Raw genomic sequence first — 16,664 nt, 5'->3', positions numbered from 1 at the left:
CTGCACTGCTTTTTTTTCTTTTTAATTTCGCATTTCTTCGTACAGCCCCACAGATCCGCTTCCTGCACTTTTACTGCTGGAGTTTACAAACAGGAAGTTCACTTTCAGAACAGGAACTGAAGAGTGCAGCGTGATTGTGCTTCCCTTTCTAGAAGAAGCCGCACATGTTTCAGAGTATTATTTTAATTCTCTGCGGATTGCTGTATTAGATCTTTTCAAATAGGGACAATTTAGAAACTTGCAAAACCTGTTTACAACCTAATCTGTTTGGATGAGAGCAACAGCAAATGCACTGCAAAAGCTGACTTTGCATAAGTTATAATGAAAGTAATGCCTGATTATTTCATTAACATACGGAGAAAACGTACGGGACCTACACATAATCATTTGTATAGCTGTTTTTTTAAGGACTAGGTATCTGACAGGATGTTGTTCTGTAAGCATATGTCTGCCCTGCTCCTCTGAACACAAAGTAGACCTGAGCTGGCGCTTTGTATCCAGCTCATATTCCTTGGCATTTCTGTGTTATTGCCAGTGAAGACCACTATGAGTATATACCTTATTGTTTGCAGATAGGGAACATACAGGAAAAAACTGCTTTGTATATATATATATATATATATATATATATATATATATATATATATATATATATATTTGCTTACTGAACACGGATATAGCTACTGTGGTTTTTTATTACATGTGGGGGCAATGCATAGATATGTGGGGCTAGCTTTTCAGGCATAACATCTAAACATTGTACTAGTACAGCAGATTTTATTCAGCATCTGACACAAAGTGCCTGCTATTTATTTCACTGGAAAATGGTGTGGGCGTGTGTGTCAAAATATTTTAAGTCTGCTTCCATTTTATTCATCCATTTACTGAGCATACACTTGCTTGTTTTAAAGAGATACTGACACCAGAAAATAACAATTTATAATTTTGCCATAAAAGTATTTGTGTGATGCCTTTACATTACCTTTCTTACCCCTGTGTTGCTCTATCCGGGGACTCAAACACGCTTGACAATTGAGGAGTTACAAGGTTGGATACATTGTAGCTGTTGTATCCACCCTGCTGTCCTCCAGTTCAGGTGACTGGAGGACAGCAGGGTGGATACAACAGCTACAATGTATCCTACCTTGTAACTCCTTAATTGTCAAGTGTGTTTGATACATTTATAGATATTTAACCTGCAGGTGCACTGATACATTTTTCTATCACACTGTTACATTGTTCTATCACACTGTTATAGTCTATGAGGGAGCTGCCATATTTGTGCAGGAGTCCGTTAGCATTAGAAACTCTGACAGACTGAGCAGAGACCGTCAGGTTGGCAAAACAGTTAGGTTTAGGAACTTCAAGTAGCAATTACTTACAAAATCGAAACTATCAGCGAAAAATGATTAACATGACCCATAGACAACTTTTAATGCAGAATAATATTTTGAAAAGAAAACTTTTAGTGTCAGTATCACTTTAAAATCTCCTGCTCATGAAAAGTTTGATAGATGTGGTGTAGGTTAAAGAAAGTGTCTCCAACCTGTTTCTGGCAGTTGCACTTCACATAAGCTGAAGAACTGCAGCCAAAGAGCCTTCTGGGTGCAGACTGGATTTAAATCTACACAAACATATAAATAACAACTGTGTGTTATTTGGTATTTTTGTTTTTTCTTTCTTACCAGCAATAAATGAGAAGAAGTCCAAGAACAGTTTCAGAGACTTTATTCCCGTGGTCTTAAAAAGCAGAACCCGCAGCCAGACAGGTAAAACACAACAGTCTAATGAGTACTAGTGATTATCTATGCAGAGCACTGGTACTGGATTTTTTTTCTAACATATATAAAGCTGCTTCATTACCGTCTATGTTTATTTATTCTGCTGTTTGTTCAATGGTAGGGGATGCATGTAATCTGTGTTTATGACCTAGCTAGAACAGGGCTAAGAAAAGTGTTCTATTCATGTGGCTTTATTAATGTATGATGAACTAAGGTGTCATTTTTGTATTCTTATCTCAGGGTACAGTGGTTCGTCAGATGTTGCCAGCTCCTTTGCAGACTCCTATGCAGTAGTGCAGGAAGAGGAGCATGATGTGCCTTGCAAGAGACGAAAGCTGAGAAAGATTCAGAAAACATGCCGACACAGCAGATTTACGGCTGTCAAAGAAGAACCTCAGTTGGAACCCATCACTCCTGTTTTACGGGGCTCCTGGGATGTGACCAACAGAGTGTCAGATGCAGGAAAAGCATGGCCATTATTAGATAAGGATGAAGAGGCTGATGAAGACGGTCCATTTCGGAGGAGAAAGAGAAGGCGTCAGAAAAATCGGAAATATCAGAATGGGGAGTACCTCACAGAGAAGCAGGAAGAAGAAGTGTCTCACTGCTACAGAAGGCGGAAAGTCAGAACAGGTGTGTTTTGTTCTGTTCTTTTGTCAGTTTTGATGCATACAATTAGCTCATGGTTTCCGAGCTGATGACAAAGTGGATGCCTTTGGTTTTAATGCATTCTTTTATCTTGCAACGGTTCTTTTTTTGCTTTAAATTCCTAGAACTGAAGTTATAGACTGTATGTTGAAATGCAAAGTTGGCAAATCTTTTTTAGGCAGTAACATTGCAGAAGTAGCCAGTGGTGTGCATTTTTTTCACGTTTGTTTTGCAACCTTGTGCATTTTTTTCTCCCACTTCTGTTGCAGTAACAGGCAACCATGGGGGTAAATTTTACTTCAGTTATTGCAGAAGCTACTGTCTGCAGTGCAGTGGATGTGCCATGCATATAATAAGTTAGGATACAGTTATAAATGAAAGGGGACTATCACCCAATTAGGTTATAAGGATTAGGTTTATTAGGTGAAATTAATCATTTCTTAAAATTATTTTAGAAGCTTTTACAAGTGCTATTGCTTTTCTCCACCTGAGTGAGAGAAGCAAAGCACTGCTTTATGTGCAAGTTGTGATCCTTTGCTACACTTAGTTATACAAACATTCCACCATTAAATCAGACTCAAACATTTGTTAAAGGAAAACTAAACCCTAAAAAGTAATATGGCTAAAAATGCCACTTTTTATATACTGAGCTTATTGCACCAGTGTAATGTTTCAGCTTCTCAATAGCATCAATGATCCAGGACTTTAAACCTGTCACAAGGGTCACCATCTTGGAAAGTGTCTGCGACACTCACATGCTCAGTGGGCTCCGAGCAGCTGTTGAGAAGCTAAGCTTAGGGGTCGTCACAAATTATCTAGCAGAAAATTAGGTTAACATGTAATATAAGCTGATGCTACAAGGCTGATTATTAAATTCTGATGCTAATTGCACTGTTTCTGTGCTGTCATATAGTAATTATATGTATTAATTACTAATCAGCCTTATATTGTGAAATTTCTATTCTATGTGTACTATATATTTTGAGTGTGTGCCTAAGCTCAGTAACTGACAGTAGAAAAGAATATGGGGAGCTACTGGCCCCTGACCTATGCCTTTTTAATTTTTTCTACATGAGGGTCTGAGGATACTTTAAACTGGACTTCAGGCATAAGAGATTCACTAGACTGATCAGTATTATGTGGCCATAACTGGAAGAATACCTAACTGGTGCCAACATAGCTTACTCTTTGTACAGTGGAGCGCAAACTGTCCTATCTTTAGATTTTTTTAAGGGTGTAGGCATGTCGGATCAATAGATCACATCCTACAAGTTGGATGTAGTAACATGCGTCAAATTATAATGGGACTGATAAAAAAAAATCTGACGTGTAAACTACATGGAAGATTTGCCATCTGACACGGTCTGTCGGATGTGACCTCTGCGTGCTGCATCTTCATCCAGTGATTATAAAATCGGATGGTGTCTGACAGACTTTTTCTTCTCATTGAATGTTGGAAACACACCATTGGACTTTAAATGACTTTACAATTACAGGTATGGGGATCGGACCTGATGAATCCTACAAATCTTGTGTTGTTGCATGATAATAATCTGACCCACCCAGTTTAGCCCTAATAAATTAAAACTGACAAATTGCACCTGATAATTTCATCAAAATTTATTAGTAGCACACATAAAAAACCAATGCGTTTCAGCCCTCAAAGTGGGGCCTTTGTCAGGAGCACATGCAAAAGTACAGACCCCTGACGAAGGCATTGTTTTTTGATATGCTTTTCAAGGAGTGCCCTGTTACATGTATCTGTGCATAGTTACTATAGAGGCTTCCAGGTGGCCCCCTACAGTGAGCACTTGATGCTTTTAGATTATAATAGATCTGTTGGTGTGCCATCCTAACATTTGTACACTTATATATTCTAAACAACATTTTAATTTCAGATTTACATAAAAGGAAGCACTCGCCGTCTGACAAACCAATCAAAACATTTAGAAACAAGCTGGTTTCGTCTTCTCGAGAATCCCCGAAACAAAGTAATGCAAGAAATTGTTCTCACAACGGAAACCCTGAAGAATCTCCAACTCCACAAAAAGAGAAACCATCTGGAAAACGCAAATGCAAAACCAAGCATATTGGGGGCAGTTTAGATGCGGAAGTGAAGGTACATCTTTTATCATTAGCTGCATGTTAGGGTATGGTATCTTGTAATATTAGTAATTTCTGGTACCATATCACTGCATTATAATATGATGCAAGCCATACGGGGCACAGACTACAAATATTTTCAAATGAATACAGCAAATGTTGTTTTCAGATAGTGTGCATATTTTCATAAGTGCCTATGGCATTTGGAGCGATTTGACTTCCAGTTTTTGTATAGAACCAACAGGGTTCAAACAGCCAATATCACCAGTCATCGTTTACCATAATATATGAAAGTAAAATATATACCATAATATATGAAAGTAAAATATATATCATAATATATGAAAGGAAAATATATACCATAATATATGAAAGGAAAATATATACAATAATATTTGAAAGTAAAATATATACCATAATATACAGGTATGAAAGTAAAATATATATCATAATATATGAAAGGAAAATATATACCATAATATATGAAAGTAAAAGCGATTCCCGTGGAAGGCACTGACAAAACAGCACTCAGAAATTCTCTGCTAGAACACAACCTATAGGTAAAGTCATAGGGGTACATTTATCAAAGAGTGAAGTTAGAGATTGCCACAAGCTGCTAGAGTGAAATACCGCCTCTCTCCATTCATTTCTATGAGATTTTTAAAGGCGTATTTATCAAAGGGTGAAAGTGAAAGTTCATTTGATAAATACGTCTTTCAAAATCCCAAAGAAATTAATGGAGAGTGGTGGAATTTTACTCTAGCAATCTCTAACTTCACTCTTTCATAAATATACCCCATAGACTTTGTTTTGCCCGTTGAACACAAATGCTTATACCAAAATCAGCTGCCATAGGGAATAGTGCAGAATTAGTCAGTCATAGCTACAATAGGAAGACTATTAGTATTCCCCTTTGCTACACTAAATTCTCAAGGATTATTTAGTAATATTGTGCTAAAGTGATAAATATGTTCCACCTTAAAGAAAGGGCTACTAGTCCATTCTAGTACTGGACGTCCTGTCATTCTTGGCCTTTTTAAAACGTTTTTCATTGGCTGAGGGCAACTTCTAGGGGCTGATTTACACGTTGCAGTATGGAGGGAAAAAAATCCTCCCAAGTATTTCTCTGTTGCCTATTTTATTGCTCACCCGCAAAGTGAATCATAAAAACTCACACAACTCAGTGCTCGTAGCTGAATATACATAGATAGAGAATATGCTAAACTCAAACTGACCTGTGCAGTACTAAGTACCATATAGAAATATCTCAAAGGAAATCAAGTGTATCAAAATGTCTAAAGCTGCAGTCCCCAGAAATATGCCATTCAAATCTAGACAAAGTCCTGTAATTACTGCACAGTCTTTCACAAGGTATGAAAATGCATCCTGTGAGTCTAATAAATAGATTCAAGTCGCACAGATATTATACAACAGTTCTTGTCTTTCTGCAAAAATCATTTGTCTCCTAATAATCACTGTACACTGGTAAGCCACATCTGAAGCAGCCACTGCCCCTTGAGTGTCTTTATCAAGTATCCAAAGGTACATTCAGGTCTGAGGCCAATAATAAGATGAAATTTACAGCAGGAAGTGTCAAGCTTGCTCAAGAGTCACTACATTTCCTAAAGGTTGAGAACTCAAGCCTCCACTTTAATGACTGCAGCATCCTGATGGGCTGTCTGTCAGCTTCTCTGCTAGTACACTTTGCTAAAATTTGTAATTGACACCCTACTAGCAAAAACCTAATAGAGTAATGAGGCTTAGGCTTCCTGCAACTGCATAGGCAGAGATCAGAGACGGGACCTTTACAGAACATTACCTGCATCAACTGCATGGTTCGTGTGAATAATCCCACATAAGCTTTATAAGCATCTTTCCCATCACTGATAACTCAATAAAAAGAAGGATCTATAATATTACTTTTGTTGTTTATCATCACTTAAATGGCCATTGGACTAATTGAATTTTCCTCCAGAGCTTAGCTTCATAAAAAGAAATATCTATGCTGGCATGATTTTATGTTATCCCTCTGCATAGACTTTGGGAAAGCCAAATGAGTTTTTCTAGCTATGAAGAGGTCCATTACTGTCCTATTTGGCTGATTACACCTCAGTAACATCGTTACTGCTTTCTGGCTTCTTTATGAGATATATAAGATAATAGAAAAGTTGAGGGGTGGATAGAAAATAGAAAAAAAGAGTGGAGCCTAGATGACAAAAGCTGCCTAGACTGAGCTAAAACTACAACCTGATTCAGAGATGACACTGGCCACCAGGTTAAAGCTGCTATTTGTTTTAGGTAAATGTCATTTCTGTCAAACAGAGGGAATACATGCAATACAAATGATGTGGTTCTGGTGGGGGAGATGTGTCCAACTTATACATGGTAGGAGAATGTAGGGTTTACATGTCTTTTAAAGGGGACCATCACCCAAAATAAATATTCAAAATCCTATTTTATCATATTAGTCAAAATGAACTTTAATTACACTATATACAATTATTTGAATCTTGTTTCCATCAGTCTGGGAATTCATCATTTTATCTGTCGTCTCAGGGGGACACAGCGAACAGCTGGGGGTTAAGCTCCACCCTCCAGGTGCATGACACTTGAATAATTGATTAAAGGGGCGTGGCCCAAGGTCTGGCTTAACCCGGTCCTACACCAACCTATCCAGTTTTCAAGTGTCCTGCTAGGAGGTCGGACATTCTATCCTTAACAGAAGATGACAGACCAGCACAGGCTTGCAACTAGGGGTTCCCCAGGAACAGGGTTACTTGTATCCTAAGGGGGATCATCTCAGAATCTTGTTACTGCACCAGAATGGGGGACCTGAAGTCTATCCCCATGCCCTGGCTACACAATTAAATGGTAAAGAGAACAGGGGGAATGTGTAGAGAGCAGTGACATCTAGGAAGTGCTGAATCGAAAGTGAAAGTAATTGTCTGCCCCCTGGATTGACAGCTGAGGTTTTAAAATAGAAATTGGATTTCATGTTTAATTTGAAAAGGACTTTTATTATACAGATTTTTGTGTCTGGATGACAGGCCAACTTTAAACTGCTTATATTAATAGATATTATAGTTCCCATCCTCCTTACTGTTACTTTTCATCCTCTCAGGGAAAGACCAGGCGGAATAGCCAGTCCCCCAAGAGCTCTCCATTGAAATCCCCATCTTCCAGGAAGAGCAGAGATCCAGATACACCTTGCCGATCTCGTCGCACCAGCACACTTGGCTCCTCAGACACACCTAGTGCCCAGCACATCCCTCCTGAGGCTCGAAGACTGATTGTTAACAAAAATGCTGGGGAAACCCTACTACAGAGGGCAGCCCGTCTTGGCTACAAAGTAAGAACATTTTGTTCCAGCGATAGCTTTTTGACATCTCTGTATTATTTCACTCCTATAGGTGAAATAATAAAGTGTTCTTGCTGCTGTTTTCTATTTTAATCTTGGTAAATACCTGTTATTGAGATGCAGAAACCTTCCAGTTCAGGATTCCCTAACCTTTTCACCCATGAGCAAAATTCAAATGTAAAAAGAGATGAGGAGCAATACAAGCATTAAAAATGTCCCTGAGGTTGCCAAATAAGGGCTATGATTGTCTATTTGGTAGCCCCTATGTGGACTGGTAGCCTTCAGGAGGTGCTGGTTGTACACCTGTTTTTTATGCAGCCAAAACTTGCCTCCAAGCCAGGAATTGAAAAATAAGCACCTGCTTTGAGGCCATTAGGAGCAACATCCAAGGGGTTGGTGAGCAACATGTTGCTAATGAGCCACTGGTTGGTGGCCACTGTTCCAGTTCAATACATCTGAATGAAATCTGGATACCTTGGGAGGGAGTTTGGACTGACAGACATGCTATTCTGTATGTCTAGACTGAACATTTTCTAATGTTCATTCTTAGTGCACGGCTGGGGTGTTTTCCAGTCTAAAGGAACAGACCTAGACTATTTGGCTATGCTGTTTTAAAATATCGGACCTGTGAGTAGTGATGGGCGAATCTGACCCGTTTTTGGCGAAACTGAGAAAATTTGCCGAAATGCATTGAATTCTATGACCAACAACATTTTTTTTTGATGTCAGACAAATTGCAAGACAAATTTTTGACACGCTACAAATTTTTTGGCCCATTAGAGTCATGGGCGTCATTTTCACTGCGAAACTCAACGAAAAATGTTGCTGATCACTACCGATGAGCCCTCGAATTCCCTTTGCATTTTTTTAAAAACAAAATATCTGCTTTTTGTTTAAGGTGGTGAACGATTTCAGTAATTTATTGAGCTACCCCTTGTTGAGAAACTCTTAGAATATTGCTGATTACAAGGCTGTTCCTTCTTTTTTTTAGGATGTTGTGTTATACTGCTTGCAGCGAGATCTGGGAGACATAAACCATCGGGATAATGCTGGTTATACAGCATTGCATGAAGCTTGCGCTCGAGGGTGGACCGATATTTTACAACTCCTTCTAGATAATGGAGCCAATGTCAATTGTAGTGCACAGGATGGCACCAGGTAATTCAGGACCTTTCCATGCATTTTTGCTGCGTTATTGAATTTCCCAACTACAGTTGAAACTATTTGGAAAAAAACACGGGATGCAAAAAGTTTTTAATTTTTGGGTTTAGCTGAATATCAGTTCCTCCACAAATGATTTAGTTAAATACTGACTCAAATCAGGGCAAATTTCCAAATGTGAGCAATATTCTCCCAAAATTGTATCATCTGAAAATAAAATTGCTGCCATCAGCTGTCCTTTGCTTTAAAGTCACATAACTTAAAAGGGGTTATAAACCAAAAATCTCTTTTTGCCTAATTAAAGAATGATTTCCTTTTTCGCTGTAATAATAAAACAGTTCCTTGTACTTGATCCCAACTAAGATATAATTAATCCTTATTGGAAGCAAAACCAGCCTATTGGGTTTATTTAATTTTTACATAATTTTCTAGTAGATTTAAAGTATGAAGATCCAAATTACGGAAACATCCATTATCCGGAAAATCCCAGGTCCTGAGCATTCCGAATAACAGATTCTATACCTGTATATAATTATGGTTTCCTGCTGCACTAATTTGCTTTCTAACAGTTTCTTTTCCACCAACAGACCTATTCATGATGCAGTTGTAAATGATAACTTGGAAACTGTGTGGCTTCTGTTGTCATACGGCGCTGATCCCACACTGGCCACATACTCTGGACAAACGCCTATGAAGCTTGCCAGTAGTAAAATCATGAGGAAATTTCTAAGCAGTAAGTTCTGATTCATTATTTTTGTTGGGTGCTGTCTGCCCATGTCTCTTTTCCCATTTTATCCACATTTCTACCTCCCTAAAATAAGATCATTCAAAGAACAGACCATTCTTTGTGTGTTTTTTTTAAAGCACGCTCCATGACATATTCCTCAGCAACATGTTGCTTAGCTATGTAATATGTGCATCTAGGGGGCAGTAGTAAGGTAGTAATTGTATTTACCATAAGTTCCCCCCTATTATATTGCAGTCACACCAATGGTAATGTTTAAAATTACAGTATGCTTATCTGTCCCAGTTCAAAGTCTGTCTTTCACAACTGAATTTATATAGATTAGTCACTGCACTCTCCAGTCCTGCATCTCTTTTCCACTCCATCTCCATAGGTCTCTTAGTTATTCATTGCTTTTGGACATCCACTGTGCTTCTACTATGGTTTTTCCATCCCTGGGACAGGCACTCTTGGTAGCTGCTTATTTAGCGAGCTGCCTTCCCTTAGTTCTAGTATTGGCTTTATGAAAAGCCCTATGCTGCAAACAGCCTGGCTCCCCTCTTAAAGGAGAAGTAAACCCCTTATTAAAAAACCCCAACCCTACATAGACCCCCTCCCTTCTCCCCCCTTGCCTCACGGCTACCCCAGGCAAATGCCCCTAACTCTTTACTTACCCCTCGGTGCAGATTCAGGCATCAGAGTTCACAGCAGCCATCTTCTTCTTTGGTAATCTCTCGGGTCTTCTTGTGGTGATTCGGCAATTTCCGTGGCTTTCAGTGCATGCACAGTTGTCAGAAACCGAAAGACTGCTTCAACTGCGCATGCGCCGATACGGCACTTACTACCCGAAGAAGAGCGAAGAAAATAAGATGGCTGCCGTGAACTCTGATGCCTGAATCTGCACCAAGGGGTAAGTAAAAAGTTAGGGGCATTTACCCCGGGGTAGCAGCTAGGCTAGGGAGGAGGAGGGTGGGGGTAGGGTAGGGTTTTTTTTAATAAGGGGGTTTACTTTAAAGGAACAGTAACACCAAAAAACGCAAGTGTCTTAAAGGAATGACAATATAATGTACTGTTGCCCTGCTCTGGTAAAACTGGTGTGTTTGCTTCAGAAAGACTACTATTGTTATATATAAACAAACTACTGTATAGATGTAGGGGCAGCCATTCAAGCACAGGCTATAAAGTAGATAACAGATAACTTCTGAAGAATCATATTGTATACTACACGGCTTATCTGTTATCTGCTGAATATCCTGTGCCTTTTCTCTTTTTTTCAGTTTTGAATGACTGCCCCATGGCTACGCAGCAGCTTGTTTATATAAACTATAGTAGTGTTTTTGAAGCAAACACACCAGTGATCCCAGTGCAAGGCAACAGTATTGTCATTCCTTTAAGACAATTTAATTTTTGGTGTTACTGTTCCTTTAATGCATACAGAAAATGGCCAAACGCATGCATGGTTTTTAAACATTGGCTGTACCTTTAATATATATAAATATATGAGCTACTTCTGTTCTAATTAGGGATGCACCGAATCCAATATTTTGGATTCGGCCGAACCCCCGAATCCTTCGCGAAGGATTCAGCCGAATACCAAACCGAATACAAATCCTAATTTGCATATGCAAATTAAGGGTGGGAAGGGGAAAACATTTTTACTTCCTTGTTTTGTGACAAAAAGTCATGAGATTTCCCTCTTTGCCACTAATTTGCATATGCAAATTAGGGTTCGTATTCGGTTCGGCCAGGCAGAAGGATTAATTAATTTAAACATTAAATAAACCCAGTAGGAATCTTTTGCCTTCAATAAGGATTCATAATATCTTAGCTGGAAACAAGTACAAGGTACTGTTTTATTACAGCAAAGAAAAGGGAAAATATTTTAAAAAAAAGTCTCTTGTAGATAGCCTTTCCATAACTCGGAGCATTCTAGATAATCGGTTTCCGGATAACGGATCCCATATCTGTAAATGCAGTGACCTGTCCTGGAGAGCATTATCACTAGTAATAAACTGACACTCATCTTGTGACTTTTTATTTCTAGATTATCTTGGTGATCTCCGAGGACATTCTGATGGAGACCCCAATGCATCATGGGACTTCTACAGCAGCTCTATTTTGGGTAAGCATTAACTAAGAGCATTTTATCTGTCTATAATTTTGTTAAGAGTACAATGCAAATGCAGGAAGGTGGGAAAGCAAAGGCTGTTCTGTTGGCACATAGTAGCAAGTGTTGGCACATTTTTAAGTTTTGCTAATTATTTACATTTTAAACTATTTTTTTGTCAGGTGGGAAGGATGAAGTTGGCCATGACATTGTTCTCGATACTTCTTATATCTCCGAGGAGGATGAGGAGCAGGAGGAAGACAAAGATCTAGAGGACAACTTCTTGTTTGAGTTTTCCGATAAACCACTGCTCTACTGCTACAATCTTCATGTGTCTCTCACTAGTGGGTAAGTAAACTGAAAGGCAGGGTTTCCTTCAGAAATAAACCTGAATATAGATGCCCTCTTGTGTGCAATATTGGAATTACATTTCATCACGTATCACCATATACGTGTGTGTGTGCGCACTATACTTAAAATATAGGTATTGATTTTTCTTAAATTTTCTCTCTCTGTATTTGTGATATTTCTTTGTTATAAGGACCATAGGGTTTATTTAAATCTGCAAGTGCAGTGTTCGATATCAAGCTGAAGCGCAATTGGTTTTTTCCAATAATGCAGTGTTTTTTCACCGAATTTTAGCATTGTTGCGGTCAGGAAATTTTTTTGCATGATGCCATTATGGGCGTTGTGTCACAATTAACACACTGGAGCCTGCACTTTGCTGTAAATTGGACAAAATTGTGCTGAAAGTGTTTGATGCAAGTGTGAAGTGTGCGGCTGATTCTTTAAATGCAAGTGTGCTGTGTCTATAGATGCAGTGCACTGGGAGGACCTCTAGGCTTCTTCTGGCAAGGGGTACGCCCCTGAAGCGTTACATCACTGACGCAAATAAACGTGCAGGGGCTCACCCCCAGGGCCGGAACTAGGGGTAGGCACAAGAGGCACGTGCCTAGGGTGCAAAGCTTGGGGGTGCCAGGCACTTACCTTATATGCAGCCTACCCCTAGTCTGGCAAGTGTTACCACATTAAAAAGTGGGTGTGCTCTGTGAAGTCGAAGTGCTTTTCCTCGGTTGCGCACGGTTACTTACAATTACGCGCGTGCGTCCTTGGTTATGCATGATTACGCATGTGCATCCTCTGTTACGCAGGCGCGTCCTAGGTTGAGCGTCGTTGCGCACAGCTGCGGCGGGGACCGAAGTTGCCAATGGCCAGCTGGGTTGCCTGGGGCAACTGACAGACCTGGCCCGGCACTGTTCACCCCGCTAGCCATCGTGTGTTTAGTATTAATTCCTGAGTGCCCCCTGCTGGAACAATTAGCAACTTTCCTACTATTTTCCCATAAAAGTGGCTTACCTGTTCCTTGCCTTTTATATACATACAAAATATATCACTTAAGTACAATATCAAATATTAATACATGAAGTATATCTTTCTCTAAATGTCCTTATTTGTATTAACATGCCAGCACAATTTGTAATAATTCAATAAACCTATTTTCTTCCCTACAGGCCGAGTAACTGGTTCCTCTTTTCTGATGTGCTGAAGCATCTAAAACTTTCCTCTCGGATATTCCAAGCAAGGCACCCGCACTTTGAAGTTGCCAGCATGCAAAAGAAAGAATTCACCAAGCAGGTGCTCACAAGCCAGCTTTTGACACCTACAGAAGGTTTAGACTTGTGGCCACAGGACATGGGGGACATTGTAGAGCTGGTGAAATATGAGCCAGAGCTGCTTCGACTTTTGGGCTCAGCTGTAGAATTCCAGGGTGTTAGCAGCTGACAAGTAAACGGCACTTGTGTGTAGGACCTGCAACAGAGGCAATAAACTGACCAAGAAAAGGCGGCCTTAGCAATGCCAGCACTGCTGAATGGATTTCATGGTTTTATCATTTCTTTCCATTCTGGTTTTTTTAATGTGGATCTTTTCTATCTTTGGAAGATGTCTGGAAGTATCTGGTCACGGAAAACCACAATTAGTTCTCCCTACATGTAATAGAGATGAGTTATTATTTTGCTGCTGGTGACCACTTGTCATTCTCACTAGTTGCTGAGGTGAAGATATTCTAATGAATTGTGGTAAACTGAATATTTGAAGGAAATCGCGATTTACCCTCTTCCCCCCCCCCCCATCACATTTCTTTGTCCTCCTTAATGATCCTGTTAAGAATGTCGAGTGAAAGTCTTTGTGATCTCTTTCCTGTCTTTGTGATCCATTTCTGTCCTTTTTGTGACTGGTTTCACTCAGTCTTCATTTGTGGCCGTTTTTGTTGTTATAAGGTTTTACGGGGAAAAAATAAAAAGTACATGAAGCACCAGTTCATATTTGAAACAACATGGGTTGATTCGTCAATCCATTAAGAATTTGGAACAGGAAGACAATCATGGTTCTTTGAAGAACCTTCAGATAAATGAGAACCAGAAGGCCACTGAACTGAACTTCATAAGGTCTCCTTAGCTCACTCTTTATCTCCTAATGAGAAGCTCTTTCAAGAAATGAAATGAGTGACGTTTGCTGTCACTGAAGCCAGGCCAAAGCAACAGAACTTCTAGAAACGTGGTTTGTGGCCTAGAAGACTCCACTCTGCAGATATAAACCCAAGTTTTTGTGTGCCCTCCTACTGATAACATTCAAATCAATTAATGATTTGGCTGTTTGCTTGGGTTTCCAAGGACAGCCTGAGCCAGCAACGTAACTGCAGAATCTTGAATATGTGCATCGATGATGCAGATATAATATGGTCAGGCCTTGCCTACACCACTCGATTATGCTTCTGCCCTGCTTTCTTCAGTGGACACGGCAAATCCATAAGCAGCATGGCTAGAGACTGGGGAGAAGGAAAGTGTGTGAATGTGCTCAGGGCTCTTCTTCCCACCTAATCCAATGCTTCTTACTTTTTATAGTAAATGCTAATTTTAAAGCAGTTTGGAGTGAAAGGAACTTGCGCGACTGTCCGCTTCCACCAAGGAAAGGAAATGACAGTGCCCTTTTCACAGGGCTGGCCGTGTGTTGTTCCACGTTATATACGCGGCACTTTAACTTCTTTTGAACTGAGAGTTTTCTTTTTCTTTTTATTGTAAATGGTACAGTTTTATTGTACGGGTGCTAAAAAAATACAAAAAATATTAATTTCAAGGTCTAGACAATCCAGTTATTTAACGTATTGGTGGTGGGTTGGAATTTTTGTAGAAACCCGGAATCTATACTATGTAGCATGTTTGGGGGGGGGGGGCTTGGTCTCTAGAGATCTCCCTTGAGATCTTGAGCATTCAGGGGACCATACTGGTATTTTAGGGAGCCATATCCAGCTCGCTGGTCTCCAGTTGGATAGCCCTCAGTAAATGACAAAGATATTCGAGGACACAAATGAGTTCTGTGACTTTTAATATCTTTTATAACACACAATAAGCAAAATGTAGAATATATTTTGTTATCATATTCTCCAGTTAAATTTGTCGATTAGTGATGTCACTTTGAATCACATGGCTTATTGAAATGTCTGTATTATAAGGGATAATGTAAACCCTGTTGGAAAATAGGAGGAAGCTGGCTCAAGACCTGTGTAAAAGCTCTCATGGCTTGCATCCTTTCATTGTTTGAGGTTTAGCTTGCTAGTTCTGAACAAAGGAAATCCACCAAATGAAGGCATATAGTTTTTATGGAGGTTGGAGGAATTGAGGAAGGATATCATCGTAAAACCCCTATAGATATGTTTAAATTAAATCTGATAGCTGAATAATACTGGAAATAGTACTGAAAATCGAGGAAATGCCTAAAGCACAACATAGTTGTGGATACACTATTCTTCAGTGAGTCATGTGACACAACACTAAGTACCATTGTTAACTAATGATCTCATTAAGCAGCAAGGAAATATTTACTTGTGCATACATGGTGTCCAGTAATCAGGGATGCACCGAATCCTCAATTTGGTTTGGGATTCTGCTGAATCCAAGCCTTTTCAGTAAGATTTTGATTCTTTCGAATCCAGGTGCCTGGCCCAACCAAATTCGAACTCCAAAAATCATGATTACAGCTTCACGGTTAAGAAAAACTGTAAATATTTTTCCGTACATCATGGGGCTCATTTATCAAAAATCAAGTTTGTGTTTTTTCACAATTTGAGAAAAAAGCCTGCAAATATACTCAAGAATGTTATCAAATAATCTGTATTTATTAAAGAATAATCCCACAAAAACTCACAAGAGAAGAAATATTAGTTATTTTAAATCCTTGCTTTTTTAGACACTGCATTGCTAAGAGTCTAAACTTTTATTTGACTATCAGCCCTATAACTCAACAGGGATTTCCAATTAAACACTGCAGAATGCAGAGAATTTCCTGGCTGTTCCCAGAAGAATGCTCCTCCCCCTCCCCTGTGCCAAATTCCATCTCACTGGATCATCTCAGGGTCAATTTGGCTTATATGACCAAAGGGACCATGCCCATTTTATAGGTCACACACACTTTAACAAAAAAAAATCATTTATTAACTTAATTTAAAATCAGAAATTTGAATAAACCTCTTATTTTAGTGTGATAAAGCTTATATTAAATTTTCCTTTTTTTTGCAATAGTTCTCCTTTAAAGAAAACAGTACAACTGGACTTTTATATGATCCTGGCAGCTTTTAGATGACAAACTGTTTTCTTTGTTTTAATGCATAATAGGTTATGCATTTTTCGTAGTTTAAAGTAATTAGTATAATCCACAATTCTTGAGCTAAAAGATATGATTCAGGGAAAAGAAATAGCTGATGTATAATTAATTACAAAGCCATAA

General features: G+C 39.1%; 1 protein-coding gene across 3 annotated transcripts in view; it reads left to right on the top strand.

Moving 5' to 3' along the window:
- The window catches only part of bcorl1.L (BCL6 corepressor like 1 L homeolog), a 40,971-nt gene extending 25,954 nt beyond the window's left edge, over positions 1–15,017 (top strand). For all 3 annotated transcript variants that reach the window (XM_018229887.2, XM_018229886.2, XM_018229890.2), the window contains 9 exons: positions 1,689–1,769; positions 2,022–2,414; positions 4,328–4,548; positions 7,654–7,881; positions 8,882–9,048; positions 9,639–9,784; positions 11,820–11,897; positions 12,065–12,230; positions 13,394–15,017. In XM_018229887.2, coding sequence (XP_018085376.1) covers positions 1,689–1,769; positions 2,022–2,414; positions 4,328–4,548; positions 7,654–7,881; positions 8,882–9,048; positions 9,639–9,784; positions 11,820–11,897; positions 12,065–12,230; positions 13,394–13,664 — 1,751 coding nt within the window. In that variant the 3' untranslated portion in view covers positions 13,665–15,017. The remainder of the gene's footprint in view (positions 1–1,688; positions 1,770–2,021; positions 2,415–4,327; positions 4,549–7,653; positions 7,882–8,881; positions 9,049–9,638; positions 9,785–11,819; positions 11,898–12,064; positions 12,231–13,393) is intronic.
- Positions 15,018–16,664: the final 1,647 nt, after the last annotated feature.

Source organism: Xenopus laevis, chromosome 8L (genome assembly GCF_017654675.1).
Source record: "Xenopus laevis strain J_2021 chromosome 8L, Xenopus_laevis_v10.1, whole genome shotgun sequence".
In the NCBI taxonomy this organism is placed as follows: Eukaryota; Metazoa; Chordata; class Amphibia; order Anura; family Pipidae; genus Xenopus; species Xenopus laevis.
The sequence above is the reverse complement of the archived record's forward strand: the minus strand, read 5'-3'. Positions and strand labels throughout refer to the sequence as shown.